The sequence below is a fragment of the Protomyctophum bolini genome (genome assembly GCF_963924005.1).
Source record: "Protomyctophum bolini genome assembly, chromosome: 6".
Classification (NCBI taxonomy): domain Eukaryota; kingdom Metazoa; phylum Chordata; class Actinopteri; order Myctophiformes; family Myctophidae; genus Protomyctophum; species Protomyctophum bolini.
Genome location: NC_137867.1, coordinates 46,097,470 through 46,123,236, shown reverse-complemented (window position 1 = coordinate 46,123,236; position 25,767 = coordinate 46,097,470). Strand labels below are relative to the sequence as shown.

The window sequence follows — 25,767 nt, the reverse complement described above, 5'->3', positions numbered from 1 at the left end:
CGTGCACGTGCACACACACACTGCACAGCGACCAGCCGTCCCTGCGTGCACGTGCACACACACACTGCACAGCGACCAGCCGTCCCCGCGTGCACAACGTGCACACACACTGCACAGCGAAGCAGTCCTGTGTGACACTGCCATTTGTCCCTCGTCACTCAAAGCTGGACGGTCGTGACGTCCAGTCACTTCTGATGATGAGACGATCATCAGAGCAGAGACATGAAAAGGTAGACGTCTTCCCTGGGCTCTCTGGGGCGTCTGTGTCTCCATAGACACAGAAAGGTAGACGTCTTCCTTTGGCTCTATGGGGCATCCGTATCTCCATAGACACAGAAAGGTAGAGACGCCTTCCCTGGGCTCTGGGCCGTCTGTATCTCCATAGACACAGAAAGGTAGAGACGCCTTCCCTGGGCTCTGGGCCGTCTGTATCTCCATAGACACAGAAAGGTAGAGACGCCTTCCCTGGGCTCTGGGCCGTCTGTATCTCCATAGACACAGAAAGGTAGAGACGCCTTCCCTGGGCTCTGGGGCGTCTGTATCTCCATAGACACAGAAAGGTTGACGCCTTCCTTCAGCTCTGGGCCGTCTGTATCTCGAGGGGAGGCGACAGGAGGTAGAGCAGGTCGTCCAATGATCCCTGGGTCGGCGGTTCGAATCCCGGCTCCTCCTCCTCCTGTCTACATGTCGAAGTGTCCTTGGGCAAAGACACTGAACCCCACATTGCTCCCGATGTGCTGGTCGGTGCCTTGCATGGCTTCAATGGCCGCAATCGGTGTATGAATGTGTGTGTGTGTGAACGGGTGAATGTAATGCACAATCTATGTAAAGCGCCTTGGATAAAGGCTGCTATATAAACGCACCATTTACCATTTAAGCTTTCCCCCGAGATTCCTTTGCGAAGCCAAGCGTCCGGCGTGCGTAACACTTCAACGTATGACTTACACAAAAGCCGACTTTAACAATCTGCACATAAAAGACACATTAATGCAGCAGACCAGTATCTCAGCCTACGGTGCCAAAAGTATAGTGAGAGGCAGACCCCATCGGCCATTAAACGGGTTAAGTCTCGCAAGATGGACACTGTGCTGACGCGGCAGGTTATGCATTTGCTAAATTGGTTTTTACAGGAGAAAAAGAAGAAAAAAAAAGAGCAATGTAATTATGGCATATCATGGGTTCCTAGCAGCTGTTTTGTTCACAGTTAACCCATTCTGACCTGAGATCAGATTCTAGAAATGTCTTCCACATCCTGACAGTTTTCATTCTGACCTGAGATCAGATTCTAAAAAATGTCTTCTACATCCTGACAGTTTTCTGAAAAAGCTACGTTTCTATATGTCAGTCGTTCTTCAATTTTTCAAAAATAGCACACCTATGAGCTTGTAGATCTGCTATTTTTCAATAGCTAAATCATAACATAATGCTAACACCCAAAAGGGGTTCCCGCCTAAAATGGGTTAAGAGCAGGGCTAAAGCATTACGCTTTTTCCCAACGCACTGTTGTCATTAGACTAATTAAAAACAATCAATTAGGGTTAATTCATTGCTCTCCGGGACACACAACTGTGTGTAAGCAAATCCTAGCACGCCACACAGTCTATTCCCGCCTATAGCAGGCCCTGCTCACATGCAGCGCTGATTAACGTCATTTCAGGCACAACTTACGCTCACCGGGATTAGCTCTGACCTGAGATCAGATTCATACGAGGTTTCCACTGGACACACACTGGTCTGATTAACCCATTCTGACCTGAGATCAGATTCTTAAAAATGTCAGTCGTTCTTTGATTTTTCAAAAATAGCAGACCTACAAGCTCATAGCGCGCCACTCGGTGGCGCGCTATGAGCTTGTAGATCTGCTGTTTTTCAATAGCTAAAGCATAACATGATGCGGACACCAAAATGGGTTGCCGTCTAGAATGGGTTAATAGTAATTACGCTATAGCAGCTTTTCCGGACATATTGTCGGATAAATAAAGCATTATACAAAATGACTGGTGCCGTGTCGTGTCAAGCTCATGAACTTGTACTAACTAGGTTCTGCTATTTTTGAAAAATCGTGAAAATGTGCCTCAAATCTTTGAATATATTATTATTCTTTCAGAGCGAACGTTTTTAACTCAAAACTTTGCTTCTGGGAGGTGGGGGGTCCCTGGAACAACATATTTTCAGATGGGGGTCTTTGCGGCCAATTACATATATTTTTTGGGGTCCTTGACATGAAATATTGAGCACCACCGATATAAAAACATGAGGTTTTTCAGAAAATTGTCATGATTTAGAAGACAACGCGACATGTTGAGAGCTTGTAGATCAGCTATTTTCAGCACTCTTTAGCTACTGGAGATGCGGTGTAACAACATGGATTTCTAAATTTTCGTTTTTGCATGTTATATGAAAGCAGGGAATCATAGCTTCAAATTGACATATTGGGTTGTTCAGTTTGACCCGCCAGTTTTGGAGCGAGGTGAGAAAACAGGCTTGAAAGGTTCACTTCATGTGGACTCTAACATTACACCTACTGTAGCTACGTACATGATTAGGCATGTTTCTACTGTATATCAGTGGTTCTCAAACTATTTCATGTCAAGGACCTGAAAAATGATATGTAATGTAATTGGCCCGCTCTTGAAGTGGTGCAAGAGGAAAAAAAAGCAGGACGCGGCCTGTACGTCTCTCATCCTTCCTTCCTTCCTTCCTTCCTTCCTTCCCTTCCATCTGGTGTGAGGCGTCTCCATGTGGGCCAAACCACCGCCGCACACACGCACGCCGTCCCGACTCCACGTTCTCCGAAACGACACGATAAACAAATGAAAAAGCACCACAGAGCAGCAGCAGAAGCAGAAGCCGCACAGCACATACTGTGTGTGACCTCTCTCCTGGCAGCATTCCATGAGGGAGCGTGTGTGTGTGTGTGTGTGTGTGTGTGTGTGTGTGTGTGTGTGTGTGTGTGCACATGGCCTCATCCCGACTGTTGAAACCTGGCAGACTGGATGGTTTAAATATTAACAAGCCACACATGTCCATGTGCTCTTGTGTTTGTGCCCCCCCCCCCCCCCCCCCCCAGCACAGATGAGGGGAGGGGGGGTACCAGAGATATATTTCTCTCTCTCTCTCTCTCTCTCTCTCTCTCTCTCTCTCTCCCTCCCTCTCCCTCTCTCCCTCTCTCTCTCCCTCTCCCTCTCCCCCTCTCTCTCTCTCTCTCTCTCTCCCCCTCCCTCCCTCCCTCTCCCCCTCTCCCTCTCTCCCCCTCCCTCCCTCCCTCTCTCCTCTCTCTCTCTCTCTCTCTCCCTCTCTCCCCCTCTCTCTCTCTCTCTCTCTCCAGACCTGCTTCAGGGCGTTTACATTTTAATGCCTTTGTTGGTTTTCCAAAATCTGCTCCCGTCTCGTTGTGGGAACGATATGCTCCCTTCAGGTCTCAAAGCAAGGTGACATCTATCATTTAACGGGCACAGGCAGGGCGTGTGTGTGTGTGTGTGTGTGTGTGTGGAGGGGGGGGGGGGGGTGTAAGTGGGGGTACAGTTTTCCCTTCATCAGGGGCCCCTGATAAGCAGAGAGAGAGAGACACACACACACACACACACACACACACACACACACACACACACACACACACAGGGACCAGGGGGGAGGTGTGAGGGGGGAGGGGGAGCTGGGGGGGGGGGGGCACCATCTGTAGCCCTGCTCATATAATAACATCCAACCAAACACTCAAAACTATATAATCTGCAGGGTTTTTTTTTGGTTGGTGATTTGGTTGGTTATACGACTGCATGCGGGCTAATGTTGAGTCTGAAGAGGTGAGTCTTTAGACTCTGGTGGAACACCTTTGGTTGCTTTATAGAGCGCCGCAGTCCCTCCCCCTTTCAGAAAAACGAGTGGCCCAGGAAATGAAACCCCAATGCATTCTCCCATCGGCACTTCTTATTTAATTTATTTAAAGACGGTTACGCCACGGACAAAGCCAACTCGGATCGTGACGAATCATGACAATGAACACAATGTTTTGGGCCGATCAAATCATTAGAAAGAAGAAAGAAAAGTCAGGAGACAACACTATTGTTTTGTTTTCGTCTTATAAATGATTTGATCGTCCCAAAACATTGTGTTCATTGTCATGATTTGTCACGATCCGAGTTGGCTTTGTCCGCGGCGTAACCGTCTTTAAATAAATTATATTAGAAGTGCCGATGGGAGAATGCATTGGGGTTTCATTTCCTGGGCCACTCGCTTTTCTGAAAGGGGGCGGGACTGTGGCGCTCTATAGGGCCAACATCAGTGTTTTGTACTCTGTGTGAGCAGTAACCTGGAGCCAAGCTCACAATGCACAATTGTCAGCTTGTAGAACTGCAATTTTTTTTTATACATTTGTGACTAAATTTGACTGAGGGACTGCCATTGTTTGTTTTTTTTAATTTTTCGTTTTTGCATGTCGTTCAGCAGGGAATCATAGCTTCAAATCGACATATTGTTTGTTCAGTTTTTTGACCCCACCAGATCCAGGCAACGACGCCTGTGTTTGACACACTTTAACACTTCTCAACACTTCTCAACAAAAAAGGAGCAGGTGGAACCAAAGGAAGGGAGCGGAGCGTTGGGGAGTCCGGATCGGTACTCACCACGGTGCAGCAGAGCGGGAAGAACCACCACGCCAGAACCACGGCCAACAGGGCGAGCAGCACCAGGATCACGATGGCCACGGCCCAGCCGCCCGTCTGTCACACACACACACACACACACACACACACACACACACACACACACACACACACACACACACACACACACCAATGGAATCAACGATACGTCGACATATAAAAACTAGACTAAAATGTTAGGGAGGGACTAGTGGACCAGAGAACTATAAAAGACATGTGGTTTTAGGTTAATTGGTTGCGTGCTGAAAATAGCCGATCGCCACAAAAAGAACGTCGTGAGCTGGTATAGAGCTTGTAGATTGCCGTGAGCTTGTAGATCGGCTATTTTCAGAGGGAAACCAAGAAGTGTAAAATCAGGCATTACCAACGACGCCACCAATTAAGGCCCGCCGAAATACATTTTAGTCGACGAACACCAACTGTAGATTTATAGTCGACAAAAAAATCTTCAAAGTCGACTAAAAGTCGACTTTCAGACGACTAAAATATGACTAAAACTAAAAGTGTCATCATCAGTGAGTTTCAAGGCTCATTTCAAGACAACTAAAACCTTAAATTTGCTGCCGAAATCAGCAAAAAACTGTGCTTTAACCCAGTGCTTTAACCCATTCTGAACGGGAATCCATTTTGGTGTCAGCATCATGTCGTGCTTTAGCTATTGAAAAATAGCAGATCTACAAGCTCATAGCGCGCCACCGAGTGGCGCGCTACGAGCTTGTAGGTCTGCTATTTTTTGAAAAATCGAAGAGCGACTGACATTTTTTTAGAATCTGATCTCAGGTCAGAATGGGTTCATCAGACCAGTGTGTGTCCAGTGGAAACCTCGTATGAATCTGATCTCAGGTCAGAATGGGTTAAAGAACTTAAAGGCGTGGATTGAAATGACTCTCCACTCACGCAGGTGGACGCGCTGATGGTCAGGGCGGTGGAGATGTAGGACTTCCCGTGGTTCAAACTGATCAGCACGTCCATCGTCCTGGAAATAAAATGACATTAAACAACATAAATAGCAGATCTACAAGTGTTTCAATCAGGAGAGAGAACTCATACAGACACAATTGGAACACTATGTGAAGCAGATCAACTGTCTGTCTGTCTGTCTGTCTGTCTGTCTGTCTGTCTGCCTGTCTGTCTGTCTGTCTGTCTATCTGTCTGTCTGCCTGCCTGCCTGTCTGCCTGTCTGTCTGTCTGTCTGCCTGCCTGTCTTATCTTTTTTTTGTAACCCATTTTTCACCCCTGTGTCAATCATCTAATGTGATCCTGGGCTCTACACACCCTCCGCCAACCTAGTCCCCATATATGGGGGACAAGGGGAGAACAACGGACTTGAACTCATGCTTCCTTCATGCCTGAGTGTCCAAGTTGCTCCTTTACACCTGACAGGGGGGGAGTTTCCCTGGTTGGACGTATAGCGCGTGGAAGGAACACGTTATTCCAACCAGTTCCTTTCCCCTCCATCCATCAGGCGCCCCGGCTGGCCAGTTTTAGAGACCAGGATAACTGCATGTTTTTGTGAGGTTACCTACCCTATAGGGGACACGGGGAGAACATGCAAACTCCACACAGAAAGGCCCTTTCGCCAACCCCGCCTTTGGGTATGGGCACTGATGACGCGGAGGAGGAAACACGCCGCCAGCGCCCACGTCTCTCTGCCTGTCTAATAATAAATAAGAATCACTCTTCCTACTTCCTTCACAGGTGTTACCAGTGATGGCGTGTGTGGAACACAGAGCCTATAATATTGTTAACACGCTCAAGGATAAGACTGGTCCGTTGATGACCGCCAGGCCCGGAGACAGAGTGTGTGAACAGAACCACCAGAACCGCCAGGCCCGGAGACAGAGTGTGTGAACAGAACCACCAGAACCGCCAGGCCCGGAGACAGAGTGTGTGAAGCACCAGGACCGCCAGGACATTAATTAGAAAGGAAACGGCACGGCGGCCGAAATGGGTGCAATTAACCCATTCAGACCTGAGGACCTTAAGTCCTGACAGTTTTCAGAAAAAAAAACATGTTTCTATGTCAAGTTGTTCTCAAACATTTTCATGTCAAAGACCCCCCAAAGAAATATGTAATTGGCCGCCGACCCCCATCTGAAAATATGTTGTTCCAGGGACCCCCCTCCCCCCACCACTAGAAGCAAAGATTTGAGTTAAACGTTCGCTCTGAAAGAATATGTATTCAAAGATTTCCGCCACATTTTCACGATTTTTCAAAAATAGCAGATCTACAAGGTCGTAGCGCGGTGCTTGTAATTGTATAGATCTGCTATTTTTCCAATAGCTAAAGTATAACATAATGCTTGAGAAACACCCAAAAGCGGTTCTTTCCGTCCTGAATGGGTTAAAGACCCTAATGATGAACGGCACCGCAATCTCCATATGTCTGTGAACGCCCGATCCAATTACCGCCGGACTAATGAGAACTCAGGAAATGGAACGAGGAGAAGAAACGCCTGGAATAATCTTCCCCCTTTCCGACGAGGAGGAGGAAGAGGAGGAGGGGGAGGGGGAGGAGGAAGAGGAGGAGGAGGAGGAGGAGGTAGACGGGGCGAGAGTCAACCTCAGTCCTCAAAGAGTGAGCCTTCTATTGTCTGAGCGAGGTCGACAGCAAGGTGTGTGGCGGACAGGTTGGTGAGGGAGGTCACTACTCAGACAGCAGTGTTCATTGGTTCAGTGTTCATTGGTTCATTGGTTGGTGAGGGAGGGCACTACTCAGCCAGCAGTGTTCATTGGTTCAGTGTTCATTGGTTCATTGGTTGGTGAGGGAGGGCACTACTCAGCCAGCAGTGTTCATTGGTTCAGTGTTCATTGGTTCAGTGTTCATTGGTTCAGTGTTCATTGGTTGGTGAGGGAGGGCACTACTCAGCCAGCAGTGTTCAACACATTTACTTTTAGTCACACAGTCTTCTGAATACAGTTTCCAATTTGTTTTAGTCACAGCTTAATAAGTCACCTGAAATGTTTTATTCTTGGACAAAATCTACTGTTGATTTTAGCTGTTGATTTTAGCTCGACTACAATACTATGACAATAAATGTTCGTCGACTACCTTTTCTTTTTTCCACTGCAGAAAACTAAATGGAAACTAAATGAAGACTATGATGGCTAAAACGTGACAATTTCCTCAACAAATAAAAACTAGAGTAAAATGTTAGGAAGGGACTAGTGGACAAGAGATCCAGTATAAGTCATGTTACACTTGGTTGCATGCTGAAAATAGCTGATCTACAAGCTCACAAAGCGATCGGCTATCGTCAGCAAGTGTAAAATCAGTCGTTCCGACGGCATCAAGGCCCGCCAAAAAAATAAATGTTAGTCGACTTAAATCAACTGTATATTTAGTCGACTAAAACTAGACTAACACTACAACATTGCAGGAGACTAAAATGTTACTAGGATGCTATCCAAGTAAAGATAGACTATGACCAAGTAAAGAGACTATGACAAAAACTAAAAAAAAATCTAAATTTGCTGTCAAAATCAACACTGTCTGACAGGCAGCGGTGGCCGAACGGGTTTGCGGAGCGGTCTGGTCTTGATATCGGAAGGTCGCTATAGTTCGTCGTATCCCCGGACCGGCACATTAAAATTACCACCGCTGAAGTGCCCTTTATGGACAAGGCATTGAACCTCCTCTACCATGAAATGTTCTATATGAGCAGGGCCTGGCTGTAAACAAGAGCTTAGTCCATGGAGTTACCCTGCAGGGTAAACATAGTACCTTTCCTTTCCTTAGTCCCGTTACCCTGGGTAAACATAGTACCTTTCCTTTCCTTAGTCCAGTTACCCTGGGTAAACATAGTACCTTTCCTTTCCTTAGTCCCGTTACCCTGGGTAAACATAGTACCTTTCCTTTCCTTAGTCCAGTTACCCTGCAGGGTAAACATAGTACCTTTCCTTTCCTTAGTCCAGTTACCCTGGGTAAACATAGTACCATTCCTTTCCTTAGTCCAGTTACCCTGGGAAAACATAGTACCATTCCTTTCCTTAGTCCAGTTACCCTGGGTAAACATAGTACCTTTCCTTTCCTTAGTCCAGTTACCCTGGGTAAACATAGTACCTTTCCTTTCCTTAGTCCAGTTACCCTGGGTAAACATAGTACCATTCCTTTCCTTAGTCCAGTTACCCTGGGTAAACAAAACATAGTACCTTTCCTTTCCTTAGTCCAGTTACCCTGGGTAAACATAGTACCTTTCCTTTCCTTAGTCCAGTTACCCTGGGTAAACATAGTACCTTTCCTTTCCTTAGTCCAGTTACCCTGGGTAAACATAGTACCTTTCCTTTCCTTTACGTGAGCCTGCAGAAATGGGGGCCCGGCGCCAGTGCTTGGGAAGCAGAAATGGGGGCCCGGCGCCAGTGCTTGGGAAGCAGAAATGGGGGCCCGGCGCCAGTGCTTGGGAAGCAGAAATGGGGGCCCGGCGCCAGTGCTTGGGAAGCGGTGCTGCTGGAGGGTTTAGCCCGGGGCAGCGCCGCAGGCCCTGGGCTCTCCTGTGGCACGGAGCAGATGATGCCACCAGGCCCGGTTGGTCCATCATTAACCCATTTAGACCCGAGCTCCATTCTATAAATCATGACAGTTTTATGAAAACCTCATGTTTCTATAATGTGTGTCAGCGGTTCTCAAACATGTTCATGTCAAGGACCCCCCAGAATTATTATCTCTATCGGGCCACAGACCCCCCCCCCCATCTCAAAATATGTAGTTCCATGGACCCCCCCCCCCCCCCCCCAGAAGCCAATATTTTAGTTAAACATGTTCGCTCTGAAATATATATATATTCAAAGATTTGTGCCACGATTTAAAAAAAAATAGCAGACCTACAAGCTCGTAGCGTGCCAGTCGGTGGCACGCTACGAGCTTGTAGATCTTGTAGATCTTGTAGATCTGCTATTTTTCCAATAGCTAAAGCATAACATAATGCTTAAAAGACCCAAAGGGGTTCCCGTCCTGAATGGGTTAAGCGTGTGCCAGGAGTAATTCTAACACCAGGGGCTTCTCAAAGTGAGCGCCGTGGCAGCACTGTTGATTTGGACGACACATTTTGAATCCGTTTTCTCTTTTAAGTTTTTCTTGTCCACTAAGTCATAAACATTTTAGTCTATAGTGATTTTGTATTTGTTGAATAAATTATCAATATATTTAGTCATACTTGTAGCCATCATAGCTTCTAGTTTCTGTTTAGTTTCCGTATCAGTGAAATAAGGTAGTATTTGTTTGACGTCATGAATTATTGTGTTAACTGTTGCGCTAAATGTTGAAGAATTCAATACGTGTTGTTGTTGCACAATGTTATCCTATTAGATCTTAATGGACGGGAACCCCTTTTGGTGTTTTAAGCATTATGTTATACTTTAGCTATTGAAAAAATAGCAGATCTACAAGCTCGTAGGTCTGCTATTTTTTGAAGAACAGTTAAGATGTGTCACTCAGGTGATGTTTAGGTTTCCTCAGTAAGAACATAAAATGTCACTATATGCCGTGGATTCTAAACCATCCACATTTTATTGCCTCTCCTCATCTCCCCCATAATATAAGCAGATTTAATCACGACATTACTTTGATCTCACGTCAAAATATCCAAATCAACTTAATGCCAAAAATGCATTCATTCACTTTCGCTGAATGTTAATTAATTTACGTCTGTTGCAGCATTCATACATTTTCGCCAAAAAAATCTATTCATACATTTTCCACAGAATGCTCACATTTCTTTTTTGGCAAATGTACAGTACACACCATTTTTGCCATTTGATCCACTGTGTGAAAAGAGGAGTTAACGGGCAATTATGGTCACTAGATTTGCCCGTAAAACCTCATATTTAACAGGCATATACAGTTAATATACGGTAATATACAGGTGTGATGGTACAATTCGGGAGTTTACCGGAGTTTGTTGGAAAGTTTAACGGGAGTTTCCTGTAATGTACACATCCCTATTCCATGCTTTTAGCGCAGTGTGAGGTTTCTGTGCTTTATTGTTAGATCTACAGGAAAGTAAAAACCTATTTTTGTTCTGCTTCTTTCAGACAATGCAGCAGCATGGAGAAGAATAAGGATATAAAAAAAATCACACCTGTGTGAAATGAGTGGTGCAACTCCCCTCTCTCTCTCCCCCCCCCATCCTCTCTCTCATTGGCAGGCAACAGTGCAGCACTATCTCTCTCTCTCTCTGTTTCTGGCACAACAGCGCCCCTACTGGTACTAATAGTCATACTGGTGCTCATAGTCACATACGTGGGTTATAACGTCACACAGGCGAACACAGGCATAGGTGAACGCGGACATTGCTGTTCCTTGGAGTGGTTATTTGCACCACTCAAAAACAGAGAGAACATCAGAGTATGTACATACAAGTGCTTACGGTTCGATTTATCCACACATGGGAGAAGCGAAGGGAGGAACTTTGAACGGAAGATATTCCTTCATGCGTGTGGAGGACGATGCCGGTTCTTCAAACGTATACGGCTCCTATACGTCTCCTATACGTCTCCTATATGTCTCCTATATGTCTCCTATATGTCTCCTATACGTCTCCTATATGTCTCCTATATGTCTCCTATATGTCTCCTATGTCTCCTATATGTCTCCTATATGTCTCCTATACGTCTCCTATACGTCTCCTATATGTCTCCTATATGTCTCCTATATGTCTCCTATGTCTCCTATATGTCTCCTATACGTCTCCTATATGTCTCCTATACGTCTCCTATACGTCTCCTATATGTCTCCTATATGTCTCCTATATGTCTCCTATATGTCTCCTATATGTCTCCTATATGTCTCCTATATGTCTCCTATGTCTCCTATATGTCTCCTATACGTCTCCTATACGTCTCCTATATGTCTCGTATACGTCTCGTATACGTCTCCTATACGTCTCCTATATGTCTCCTATATGTCTCCTATATGTCTCCTATATGTCTCCTATATGTCTCCTATACGTCTCCTATACGTCTCCTATATGTCTCCTACACGTCTCCTATACGTCTCCTATATGTCTCCTATATGTCTCCTATATGTCTCCTATACGTCTCCTATATGTCTCCTATACGTCTCCTATACGTCTCCTATGTCTCCTATATGTCTCCTATATGTCTCCTATATGTCTCCTATACGTCTCCTATATGTCTCCTATATGTCTCCTATATGTCTCCTATATGTCTCCTATATGTCTCCTATATGTCTCCTATGTCTCCTATATGTCTCCTATATGTCTCCTATATGTCTCCTATATGTCTCCTATACGTCTCCTATATGTCTCCTATGTCTCCTATATGTCTCCTATATGTCTCCTATATGTCTCCTATATGTCTCCTATATGTCTCCTATACGTCTCCTATATGTCTCCTATATGTCTCCTATACGTCTCCTATATGTCTCCTATATGTCTCCTATACGTCTCCTATATGTCTCCTATATGTCTCCTATATGTCTCCTATGTCTCCTATATGTCTCCTATATGTCTCCTATACGTCTCCTATACGTCTCCTATACGTCTGTGATTATTACGGGACGAATGAACGGGGGGAGAGAGGCAGGTTCTTGCATGTTAACCCATTTAGACCTGCAGACAATTCTGTACAAAATGTCTTCAGTTCTTTGAAAATCCCTCATGTTTCTATATCAGCGGTTCTTCAAACATTGTAACGTTAAGGACCAACAGAATTATATGTAGCCTATTTGGCAGCCGACCCCCTGCCGATTTGAGTTAAAAAACATTCAAAATATTCAAAGATTTACGCCACATTTTCAACGATTTGTCAAAAATAGCAGATTTACAAGCTCGTAGCACTCGGCACCGCGCTACGAGCTTGTAGATCTGCTATTTTTTTTCAATAGCTAAAGTATAATAACATTTTGCTTTTAAACACCAAAAGGGGCTTTCCCGTTGTGAGCGGGTTAATGAAGCAGCCGTGCTGAATGGGTGAGGGGAGAGGCTAATTTAGCTGACATCCTCAATCCACGCTAATGGGGAGGCAGCTTGCTAATCAAGCCGGAGCTGGAGAGCCAAGCATATCGTCACTGTACGCCGCCGTACGTTCAAACGTTGGCAGAAACCTCGGATCTCCAAGCATATCGTCACTGTACGCCGCCGTACGTTCACGCCGGCAGAAACCTCGGATCTCCAAGCATATCGTCACTGTATACGCCGCCGTACGTTCACGTCGGCAGAAACCTCGGATCTCCAAGCATATCGTCACTGTATACGCCGCCGTACGCTAGCAGAAACCTCAGATCTCCAAGCATATCGTCACTGTACGCCGTCGTACGCTGGCAGAAACCTCGGATCTCCAAGCATATCGTCACTGTACGCCGCCGTACGCTGGCAGAAACCTCAGATCTCCAAGCATATCGTCACTGTACGCCGCCGTACGCTGGCAGAAACCTCAGATCTCCAAGCATATCGTCACTGTACGCCGCCGTACGCTCACGTCGGCAGAAACCTCGGATCTCCAAGCATATCGTCACTGTACGCCGCCGTACGCTCACGTCGGCAGAAACCTCGGATCTCCAAGCATATCGTCACTGTACGCCGTCGTACGCTGGCAGAAACCTCGGATCTCCCGACTTTCACATTTATATATACGTTTCGCCTTTTTTCCCCCCCTTTTCTTTTAATTAACCCATTTAGACCTGAGAAGATTCCTTCTAAATCCTGACAGTTTTCAGAAGAAGAACCTCATGTTTCTATGTTCAGTGGTTCTCAAAATATTTCCTTATAATGTCAGGGGTTCTCAAAATATTTCTTCTCAAGGACCCCCCAGAATTATCTGTATTTGGCCGTGGACCCCCATCTGAAAATATGTTTTTCACCCAGAAGCAAATATTTGAGTTAAAAACGTAAGCCCTGAAAGAATATATATCCACAGATTTAAAAAAAAATATTAGCAGACCTACACGTTCATGGTGCCACACTCTGTGCCGCGCTATGAACTTGAAGATCTATGAACTTGTAGAAAAGAATGTTCGTCTACTACTTTTTTTCAAAAACTAAATGGAAACTAAATTTAAACTAAGCTATGATGACTATAACACTAAGACTAAATATATTGACAATTACGTCAACAAATAAAAACTAGACTACAATGTCAGGAAGGGACTAGTGGACGAGAGATCCAGTATAAGTCATTTTACACTTGGTTGCATGCTGAAAATAGCAGATCTATAATAGATCTGCGATTTTCAGCAAGTACAAAATCAGGCATTACGCTGGCATCAAGACCGGCCAAAATACATTTTAGTCAACTAAATCAACTGTAGATTAAAAAAAATCTTACGATATGTTGTCGACTGAAACTAGACACTAAAATGTCTAAAATGTGACAAAAACTAAAGGACAACTCAAGACACTAAATATCATGTCAAAATCAACAGTGCAGTAAGTTTCTTTGTTCCAGTTGAAATAAGCGATTATAATCAGTTATAAAACAGATAAAATAAGACCCGAGGTCAATTCTACAAAATAATTCCTTCTAGTTCCCAAACATTTTTGTGCCAATGTGCCCCCAAAAAAAAGTATGTATTTAGCCGCGGTCCTGTCCCCCACCTGGACATTTTTTTTTGTTTTGTGCCAGGGATGTCCCAGTAGAAAGAAAGAAAGGTAGGTCATCCATAGTTGCAGCCGTGCACTTTGCCCAGACTAAAAGTGAATCATAATTACTAATGAAAAGGAGGAAAAAAAACAAAGTAAACCAAGTAAATCTGAAAGCTCACAACGCACCACATTGTGACACGTTGTGAGCCTGTACATCTTCTCTTATCTTCTCAAACGAGGGTCTGTGGCCAAATGCAAATCAATCCTCCTTGACATGAGAATGTTTGACTATAGGAGTCTCCAGTCGGTGCGTACGGCCATACGCCAGGCCGCACGCCTCAACAACAACCCTCGCATCTCATCGCATCACTTCGTCGCTCGCTGCCACTTAACTTTTCCCACGATGAGATGGAGAGCATGGAGAACGAAGTGCAGCTAGTCATAGGCACGGTAAACATGGGACATGAGGAGCTGAGAGGAGAGGAGGGCAGATGCAGACTGTCAAGGGATCAGTCAAACTTTGGTACTAAGTGACATGGGGGACATCCCGGTTGTCACCAGAAGAAGACGAGCAGACTCTTCCTCTTCCCGTAGGAGAGGTGGGTCCGCTCGGGGCGCCGTCTGGGGCGTGTAACAGAGTTAGCCTCGCCGCTGGAACCGACGGAGACACACCCCCGGCGCCACTAATGGACCTCCAAACTGGGCTTAAAGACGGGGAACGTTGGGGAAGGCTGAATAATTGAGGCTGGAGCATATGTGAGGCGTGCCACTCCGGATCCATCAGTCTACACCGGGATGGAGGGATGGATGGATGGAGGGATGGATGGAGGGATGGAGGGATGGAAGGATGGATGGAGGGATGGAGGGATGGAGGGATGGAGGGATGGGCATCGGTGACACCATTGTGAGATTGTAGATCGGGCCATTTTCCCCCAAAAATGGCCTGACATGTTATGTATTATAATAGTGGCTGATGTGGTTCATGTACGTTTTGTAATTATAATTAAAACAAATCCACAACGAAACTATTAAACAAAAGGTTTTCAAATGATTGTGCAAGTACAATAGTCGCCTCTGAGATGTAGAAGTGGGGGAAAACATTGAAAATACTTCAAAGTTTACTTAGCCTCGGTCCCAGCCTTACTCATCTTTGATTGATTGATTTCGACAAATAACGACAACACTCGTTTCATTCACGGAGAATGTGAACTGATTTGTAAAACATCAACGTAATTTGCTTGAGCGTTACTTCGGTCAAAATCCTGCAACGTCCCCCCCCCCCCCCCCCCCATAAAGAATGATAGAGTGTTCAGAGTATAATGTCTTGCCCAGCGTGTACTTTACTTGAGTAAATGTACTTAGTTACTTTACAGCACTGGGAAAGAAATCAGGGGGGGGGAGGAGTGGGGGGGGAGTAAACACATCTGGTGGAGGGGCTTTAACCCATTTAGACCCGAGGACGATTCTACTAAATGTCTTCTAGAATCATGACAGTTGTCTGAAAAACCTATGTTTTTAACGTCAAGGACCCCCAGAATGATCTGTATTTGGGCTGAAAACATGTAGTTCCAGGGACCCCCCGCCCGCCACCCAGAAGCAAAGATCTGAAAGAATATATATTCAAAGATCTGCGGCACATTTTCACGATTTTTCCAAAAAAAAATAGCAGATCTACAGTACAAGCTCGTATAGCGCATTAGCGCGGCACCACAGAGTACCGCAAGCTTGTAGATCTGCTATTTTTCAACAGCTTAAAAGTATAACATAGTGCTTAATAAAAAACCCCAAAGGGGGGTTCTCGTCGTGATTGGTTTAAGAGGATGCGCGACAGATGCGGCCCATTCCCTTTTTCCACGCTCTTCCCCCCTCCGTTTAAATAATTCACCGTCCGCTCCGGCAGATCCCTGCCACCCCGCGGACCACCTGTGCGTGCCACCGTGAGGGGCAGGACGAGGCGAGACCCCCAGCATGGCGGCTGAGACTCCTCTCCATGCAGTCCATCTGGCCAACCTCTGCTCCACTGACCACTGTCAGAGTGAACGCCATCTCCATCACTGTAGCTTTGTGTGTCCCTACGTCTGACCGGTCTGTCTGTCTGTCTGTCTGATTTTACAATATTTTATATAGAGTGTTGTCTGATCCTTTACATATATTATCTTCAGAGTATGAGCTGTTACCCTCTAGTAGACGCTACAGAGCGTGTCGTTGCAAGAGCAACCGCTTCAAAACTTTATTTTCTTCCCACTTCAATTGTTCTACTAAACAACCGCCACATAGTCCATATAGTTCTTAGTGGGGAAGGGACTTCTGACCTTCATCAGTTATTTATTGCACTTTACTGTGATTGTGTACTATAAACTGAATACTCTTTTATATATTATATACCTTCTCTTATTGCAACTTGCACTTCTCTTGTGATACTCTTGTCACTTGTACTTTGCTGCTACTGTGTATTGTCTTTTGTGTATTGTCTGTCTGTTTTAAAAAGCGTTGATGTATGTACTAATGCACTTTTGCCCAAGACAAATTTCCCCTTGTGGGACAAAAAGGTATATCTCATCATCTCATCTCATTGTAAAAAGCCTAACTCAAGTACATTTTGAATGCTGGACTTTGTAAATTGTCCTTGTAACGGGAGTATAGTTCTACAATAAAAAACGCTTGAGTACTTTATTTTCTCCACCACGGATAGAAAGGTAAATAAATGGTAAATGGGGCATTGATTCATATAGCGCCTTTATCCAAGGCGCTTTACATAGATTGTGCATTATACATCCACACATCGATGGCAGTGGAAACCATGCAAGGCACACCAACCTGCACATCAGTATAGCAACATGGGTTCAGTGTCTTGCTCAAGGACACTTCGACACTAAAGGCTCATACATAGTCTGGATTTACGGTGGTGGGGTGACCACCGAACTACAACATGACGTCACGAGCCGCGGTGAAGAGCAAACCACCGCCACCGCCACCGCTCCAGCCCTTCTCTCTGTTTTTACTCACCACCGCTCAACGTTATTTCAGTTCCGGTGGTCAGCTCACCACCGGAGCGGTGGTCACCTTACCACCGAAAATCCAGACTATGAATAGGCCTTAACTCTGGGGGAGCCCACACACAGGGTTCGAACCGGCGACCTTGCGGTTACCATGTTCCGGCCACTGACTCTATACCCCTGAGCCACCGTACGTAGCTATATAGCTATAGTAGAAGAAGCATATATACATATAGCGCCCATGTGGCGGGGGGGGGGGGCGGATGTACGCGGGCATCATCTGTCGGTGACAGCTGTGGCATCGTGGTGCAGTTTGGGAAACACTGGCATCTGTTGACGATGAACACGCCCCACCCCCATTAGGAGACCCCCCCCCCTACACCCCCTACCCCCCCCCCACGGCCGGGCTGGCAGAGCGGACCTGGGGGGGGGTCCACGGGGGAGGTTAACCCATTCTGAACGGGAACCCCTTTTGGTGTTATATAGCATTATGTCATGCTTTAGCTATTGAAAAATAGCAGTCCTATAGCAGTCTGCTATTTTAGAAAGATCGAAGAACGGCTGACATAGAAACATAGCTTTTTCAGAAAACGGTCAGGATGTATTAGAAGACATTTAAAGAATCTGATCTCAGGTCAGAATGGAAAACTGTCAGGACGTATAGAAGACATTTATAGAATCTGATCTCAGGTCAGAATGGAAAACTGTCAGGATGTATTATTAGAAGACATTTATAGAATCTGATCTCAGGTCAGAATGGAAAACTGTCAGGATGTAGAAGACGTTTTTTAGAATCTGATCTCAGGTCAGAATGGAAAACTGTCAGGATGTATTAGAAGACATTTATATAATCTGATCTCAGGTCAGAATGGAAAACTGTCAGGACGTGTAGAAGACATTTTTAGAATCTGATCTCAGGTCAGAATGGAAGACTGTCAGGATGTATTAGATAGAAGACATTCATAGAATCTGATCTCAGGTCAGGATGGGTTAAGTGGCGGTGGTCTTGCGCCGTCATGTTCCTCGCCTGGTGTTTTTCACAACGGCGAGCAGCGGCGGGCGGCGGGGGGGCAAAAGATAACTACAGGAGAGAGAGGGGGGGGGGGGGGGGGTTGGGGGTCAACACCTGCTGTATCTATATACCTACCCCCCCGAGCAGGTAGAGAGAGAGAGAGAGAGAGAGAGAGAGGACCGCCTCATGAATAATTCAGCAGGGTGTGTTTCCTATAGCATCACAGTGAGTCCATCTGCTCCATGGGGGGTGTGGGGGGGAGGGAGGAGGGGGGAGGGGGGGGAGCTATAGGATTTGGCTTCGCCGTTTTTTCGTGATTGTTGCTCCGCGATCGTTGTCGCCGCGACGGATCGCTGCAGCGCCGTGGGAGAAGCACTGCATGCCGTTGTGACCTCACAATGTCATCGGTCAATATACCGTTATTATTTGTTTCCTACATTTTGTTAATTATTATTATTATTAGTAGTAGTAGTCGTAGTAGTAGTAGTATTTCAAAACATTAAAAAAAGCTATATTTTTTTGTCGTTTTTTTCAAAAAGAACAAAAAATCCAAGAAATTGGATCCGCAAACAAATGTTTAAGGAGCAGTTAAAATAGCTGACCTACAAGCTGATAGATCTGCTATCTTCACTCTAGTTTGGGTGGCGGGGAGACAAAGCAACGGGTTTGTAGATCTGCGGTTATACCCCCGACAGACAGACAGACAGCCGTGTTGGGTTTGTAGATCTGAGGTTATACCCCCGACAGACAGACAGACAGGCAGCCGTGTTGCCAGAGTTTAGCGAAGCAGAACAACACCATCAGGAGATTATAGCGGCCGACAAAAACGTCGACTTGGAATAAACGCCATTGTTCTATAATCTCATTAGTGGAGAAACACCTTCACTCCGTCTGGGACGTTCATGATGGGATTGGAGCCGCGAGAACATTAACCCATTTAGACCTGAGATCAGATTCTACAAATGTCTTCTAAATCCTGACACTTTCTTTCTATGTCCGGTCGTTCTCAATCGTTTTCATGTCAAGGAACCCCCAAGATTATCATGTATTTGGCCCACCGACCCCCATCTGAAAATATGTTGTACCACCAGGGACCCCCCAGAAAGAAAGAAAGAATATATATTCAAAGATTTGCTCCACATTGTCACATTTTTTCTAAAATAGCAGACCTATACAAGCTCGCAGTGCGGCACTCGGTGTCGCGCTGCGAGCTTGTATAGGTCTGCTATTTTCCAACAGCTAAAGTTTAAAATAATGGTTAAAGTGGTTAAGAGCTATAAAAGGTGACACGGAGGATGCGTCCTATCAGGTCTGAATGGGTTAAAATCTGTTCCATCCGAAGGTCTTAGCGATCATCTGCTCCGCTCTGGAGATTAAAACAGACCAGAGCAGAAGGTGAAGAATAGGTCCTCTAATCCAATCAAAGATTACACAACTTGTTTCTGATTGATCGGCATGTTTGGTTTCGTTTGTTCAAAACGTGGCCGTTTGACGACGTCACCATTTCATAGAGGAATACACAGAAGGGCTCACAGGCTCAATCTGTTACAGTACACACACACACGCACGCACACACACACACAACTGGAAACGAAGGCTTACTAAGACAAGATTTTATGTGTACGCTGATAAAAAACATAATAAACTGATTGTAATAATCCTCTTGCATACACGTGACCTCAATAACTCACGTCATTCTTAACAAGGTGTTTGTGTTCGGGACAACAGCTCGACAGTGGACAGGAGAGTGAAATCCCAGTGACCACTAACAAGTATAATGTACTCTACAGTCATAGTTCTCAACAGTGTGGTCCGGAGACTTAACCCATTCTGGTGTTTAAAGCATTATGTTATACATTAGCTATTGAAAAATCGCAGATCTAGAGTGCCGTGCTACAAGCTTGTGAAAATGTGGCGCAAATCTTTGAATACATATTCTTTCAGAGCGAACGTTTTTAACTCAAATCTTTGCTTCTGGAGGGGGGGTCCCTGGGACAACATATTTTGAGATGGGGGTCGGCGGCCAAATACATACGATTCTGGGGGTCCTTGACATGAAATAGTAAAAGAACCACTGACATAGAAACATAAGGGGTTTTTCAGAAAACTGACATTTTGTAGAATGGAGCTCAGGTGTAAATAAAATAAAAACGCTGTAGGCCTACAGTACGACCGGCGTTGACGGCGAGGTCACTTACTGTCCGTCTTCGTACAGGACGGGCGCGGGACAGAGTACGTAGTCGTTCCTCACCGTGCTGGGCTGAAGATCTGGAAAACATTACAGAGAAGGAGGGAGAAATTAAAACTAACAAACAAGAAGAGAAGCTCACAGATCACAACATTAACTCTGCACACGCGCGCACACACACACACACATACACACACACACATACATACATACACACACACACACACACACACACACACACACGGGTGTGCGCGCATGTGTCCTTTAGCCTCGGTGGTCGTTCGACATTAAACGGGAGACGTGTCGGTCCCAGGCTGAGAGGGAGCCGACATCTGTTCTCCAGATGAGCTGCACGCTCTGCCATCGCAAGAAGAACGCACGTCCATGATTAGAACAAGGTGTTCCCCTCCCGTTAAAACTCTTCCATCGCTCTTCCAATTTTTATTCCTTTTTTCTTTTTTTGCCCAACGTTATACACGTTTTAAAAATGCGTTAGTGGCGTTGTTGGCGCTGTGGGAGTTTTGATAAAAAAATGAAGTTAATTAAGTCCTTGGCAGACTGCCTGCCACCTGCTGGACGCACAGCCATCCTCAGACTGCCGAGGGCTTCCCGATGGCGATTTGAAGGCTGTGCACACGCAGGACCAATAACCTGTTTCCGGCGTTCATCTTAATGCTCACGCTATGATGACGAAACCCGGAAACCAACCCATGCTGCTAGGGCTTCTGGGAAATTGAGCCCAATGCAAGTGGACGAGGGGGTATAGAGGGACAATCTTGGCTCGCTTTGCTCTTTGTCTGTGATCCGGAAAACAAGGAAGTAGATTTTTTTGTCGGCTCAATAACAAATACTGGGAGTGTTTACTGGCGCTTTTTCACGGATCAACAGCGCAAATACTTTGGCGTTATGCTGCAAAAGGTAATGAAACAATCTAGGCAGCGTAGAATATTTCATAAAAAATAGCGGGTTATGCCGGCCAACGTGTTAAAGGTATATTCAGTGATTTCACTCAAAAAACCTTAGGTTTCGTTTTTGGCTGTGGGACCTAAGCCTTTCATCCAATCAGGATAGAGAGCCAAAAACTAAACCTAAGGTTTTTTGACCCCTCAGGGGTTAACTGGGGACAGGGAGGAACTCCTTATATGGTCAGCACACTCTATAGTAGAGAGGATCATCACAACAAAACAAAAAAATTATTGATTTTTGAATTAAGTGAAATCACTGAATATACCTTTAACATAAACCCTTCCTGAAATCGAACGGCGGTGGCTTCTTTCTTCCAAACGGCGAAAACGCGGAAGAAACATAAAAAATAAATTTGTCAGAAAAGTGTGGTTGAAAACGTCAGAAATAACTTTAGTGGGAGGGAAGAGTCTGTCACTGCCTGGCGGAGGGACAGATACACTGATCTCACTGCCAAGAAGACGACTTGGCTCTCAGGGAGTCAAAACGTAGCTTCCTTCCAGACAGAGAAAAAACAAAAAAAACATCACTCTCGATGGAACAGACTGCGGGGTAAAAGCAGTGGTCCGGGGATCCCAGGTGGTCCTTGAGGGGGTTCCAGGTGGTCCCCAGTGGTCCGGGGATCCCAGGTGGTCCTTGGGGGGGTTCCAGGTGGTCCCCAGTGGTCCGGGGATCCCAGGTGTTGTTATTGTTAGGTTGTATTCTAGATTACATTTAGTGTACTTGTTGTATATGTATATCTTGTTTAGAGGCAGATGTGAAATGCCCTGCAGCTTTCCGGGTTTTTGTGAACACAAACATTGGCTTGTGATTGGCTGATCATTATGCATGGTACGGTAGTGCAGATCCTACACAGAGTAAGGGGGGACACGCAACAGGCCAACAGCACACGCACACACACCAAGGCCCGCCCCCACTCGATCATGATTGGAGGAAGGCCCCTCTCATCCTGATTGGATGAAGGCTGGCTAACCCTAGCCAAAAACGAAACCTACGTTTTCTTTTACCCTGGGGGTTAACTAGGGATAGGGAGGAACTCTTTATATGGCCAGCACACTGTGACTGGTTGTCACACTCTGTGACAACCAGGTATAGTCTGGTGACCACCGGAGAGACGGGTGACAGCCGTAATGTAGACTGCACTCCATTCCGGGAGCAGTATGGGAGAGCGCCCCGCAGCCTGCATCCTCCGTGAGGAGGAAGCCCATAAACCTCATTTCCATGCATGCGCGTGCGTGCATCCTTTGCGAAGCCCCGCAGAAGCACGAGTGTCCGTCACAGGGCGCACGTTCGGCTCTGATAAGTCCTGGAAAAGATGCACTGTGATTGGCCAGTAATCACTTGAGTGAACAGCGTGACGTAGCGTGCCTTCCCCCACACTTCCTGCGCACTTCCGCCCTCCCCTCTACCGTATGGCTCCAACGAACTGCAACGCCCCATGAGGCATCTATTGTTTTAATATCTATATAAATATATCTATAACTATATATCTATATCTACGCTACTGACCCTTACCAAACTGCTGCTTGTTGACCAGGAAGGTGACCACAGCCCTGGGGATACAGACCAGTGTTGTTTTCGTCGACTTAAAACTATGACGAAAAATGTTCGGCGACTATACCTTTTTCCACTGACGAAAACTAAATGGAAACTAAGCTACGATGACTAAAACTTACTAATAAATATACTGACAATTTCGTCAACAAATAAAAACTAGACTAAAATGCTAGGAAGGGACTAGTAGTGGACAAGAGATCCAGTATAAGTCATTTTACACTTGGTTTCATGCTGAAGATAGCCGATGTACAAGCTTGTAGATCTGCTATTTTCAGCAAGTGTAAAGACAGTCAGTACGACGGCATCAAGGCCCGCCAAAATACATTTTAGTCGACTAAATCACCTGTAGATTTGGTCGACTTAAAATCTCATGACATTTAGTACAGAGCCTCACCAAACTGCTGCTTGTCGACCAGGAAGGTGCAGAGCACGCCCTCGTTGGTGCGTCCCTGGGTGAACCCGTGACCTCGCAGCACCACGTCGAAAGACTCTGTGGGAAGAGAGAGAGCACAGGATAGGACGGTTGATCTGGACAGCCAATAGGAAGAGAGCAGAGCACAGGACGGCACTGTTGATCTGGACAGCCAATAGGAAAAGAGAGCAGAGCACAGGACGGCACTGTTGATCTGGACAGCCAATAGGAAGAGAGCAGAGCACAGGACGGCACTGTTGATCTGGACAGCCAATAGGAAAAGAGAGCAGAGCACAGGACGGCACTGTTGATCTGGACAGCCAATAGGAAGAGAGAGCAGAGCACAGGACGGCACTGTTGATCTGGACAGCCAATAGGAAGAGAGAGCAGAGCACAGGACGGCACTGTTGATCTGGACAGCCAATAGGAAGAGAGAGCAGAGCACAGGACGGCACTGTTGATCTGGACAGCACATTTAGATTATGTTTTAGTTTTAACCCATTCTGACCTGAGATCAGATTCTATAAATGTCTTCCACATCCTGACAGTTTTCATTCTGACCTGAGATCAGATTCTAAATGTCTTCCACATCCTGACAGTTTTCTGAAAAAGCCATGTTTCTTTGTCAGTCGTTCTTCGATTTTTCAAAAATAGCAAGACCTACAAGCTCGTAGCTTTTACAGAAAACTGTCAGGATGTAGAAGACATTTTTTAGAATCTGATCTCAGGTCAAAAAATGGGTTAAGGCAACCGGCCGGTTCCAACGCGCTGCACAAGGTGCCCTGTTTTTCTTTTTCACTTGAGCACCAGCTGCCCGTCTAAATGTCTGTGCACGCCACTGGATAACACAAGCTTTGTTTTTGATTGATTGATTGAAATATTGATTAACAGTTTGTAGAATTACAGTACATTTCAAGCACAAACTCAATACAGAGACTGTTAGTGGACGACCCAATTAAGCATTACACTTGTTTACAACAGGGTCAACATTGTTCAATTCATCAAAACATTTAGTTAAAGAACAGAACAGGAATTCATCATATATAAGCAAACTAACTAGAGGAGGAGTTTTTTCTGTAAAATACCTTCACCCTTCTGACGGCTGCCTTTGGATGCCTTTGAATATTCCAAAGGTCCGATCCAAGATTGAAATGTAAACAAAACTACTAGTTTGATAAACATAATAAAAAAACCCACCTCGGCCTCCTTCGATATACAAGTCCAGTATCAACAAGTATGACGTGAAATAATGCAAACAGATCGTGATTAATGCGTTTTTAGAAACGGAACAAACGGCTCACATTATCAAGTGTTGTTTTTGGCACCACATTTCTATAGTGTTTGGAACGAAACTTCATTTATAGTTTTAGTCATATTTTAGTCACCTGGAATGTTTTAGTGTTAAGTCTAGTTTTAGTCGACTAAATATCATGAGATTTTAGTCGACTAAATCTACAGTTGATTTAGTCGGCTGAAATGTATTCGGGGCAGGCCTTGATGCCGTCGTAATGACTGAATTTACACAAAATAGCAGATGTACAAGAGCTTGTAGATCTGCTATTTCCAGCATGCAAACAAGTGTAAAATGACTTATACTGGCTCTCTTGTCCACTAGTCCCTTCCTAACATTCTTGTAGTGTATAGTTTTTATTATTTTCTTGAAATTGTCGATATATTTATAGTCTTAGTTTTAGTCATCATAGCTTAGTTTTAATTTAGTTTCCATTTCGTTTAAGTCAGTGGAAAAAGGTAGTCGGACGAAAACATTTCGTCATAGTTCAAAATGACGAATAGCTCAAACTGCGACGTGTTTTGAGCTTTTAGATCGGCTGTTTTTTTGCTACGACCCTAATATTCAACAAGGCCCTCTGGACTGTATGGATACAGTGAGCCCTCTGGAGTGACTGTATGGATACAGTGAGCCCTCTGGAGTGACTGTATGGATACAGTGAGCCCTCTGGAGTGACTGTATAGATACAGTGGCCCCTCTAGAGTGACTGTATGGATACAGTGGCCCCTCTGGAGTGACTGACGGTTATCACCTGCTCTCCTGTGTGTGTGTGTGTGTGTGTGTGTGTGTGTGTGAGGAGGGGGGGGGGGTCATCTACTCACGGTTTACACAAACACTGGAGGGTTCCACGCTCAGGATCTCAGTGCATGATTGCTTCAATATCTGGAGAGGAGAGGAGAGGAGAGGAGAGGAGAGGAGAGGAGAGGAGAGGAGAGGAGAGGAGAGGAGAGGAGAGGGGAGGGGAGAGGAGAGGAGAGGAGAGGAGAGGAGAGGAGAGGAGAGGAGAGGAGAGGAGGGAGGGGAGGGGAGAGGAGAGGAGAGGAGAGGAGAGGAGAGGAGAGGAGAGGAGAGGAGAGGAGAGGAGAGGAGAGGAGAGGAGAGGAGAGGAGAGGAGAGGAGAGGAGAGGAGAGGAGAGAGGGGGAACAGA

The 25,767-nt window shown here is 45.5% G+C and overlaps 1 protein-coding gene across 1 annotated transcript in view; it reads right to left on the bottom strand.

The window, feature by feature from the left end:
* antxr2a (ANTXR cell adhesion molecule 2a) overlaps nt 1-25,767 on the bottom strand; it is an 81,079-nt gene that overhangs the window by 29,004 nt on the left and 26,308 nt on the right. The window contains exons 8-12 of the mRNA XM_080766896.1: nt 25,441-25,501; nt 23,311-23,406; nt 20,407-20,476; nt 5,559-5,637; nt 4,623-4,718 (exon numbers count right to left, since the gene is read on the bottom strand). Coding sequence (XP_080623022.1) covers nt 4,623-4,718; nt 5,559-5,637; nt 20,407-20,476; nt 23,311-23,406; nt 25,441-25,501 — 402 coding nt within the window. The remainder of the gene's footprint in view (nt 1-4,622; nt 4,719-5,558; nt 5,638-20,406; nt 20,477-23,310; nt 23,407-25,440; nt 25,502-25,767) is intronic.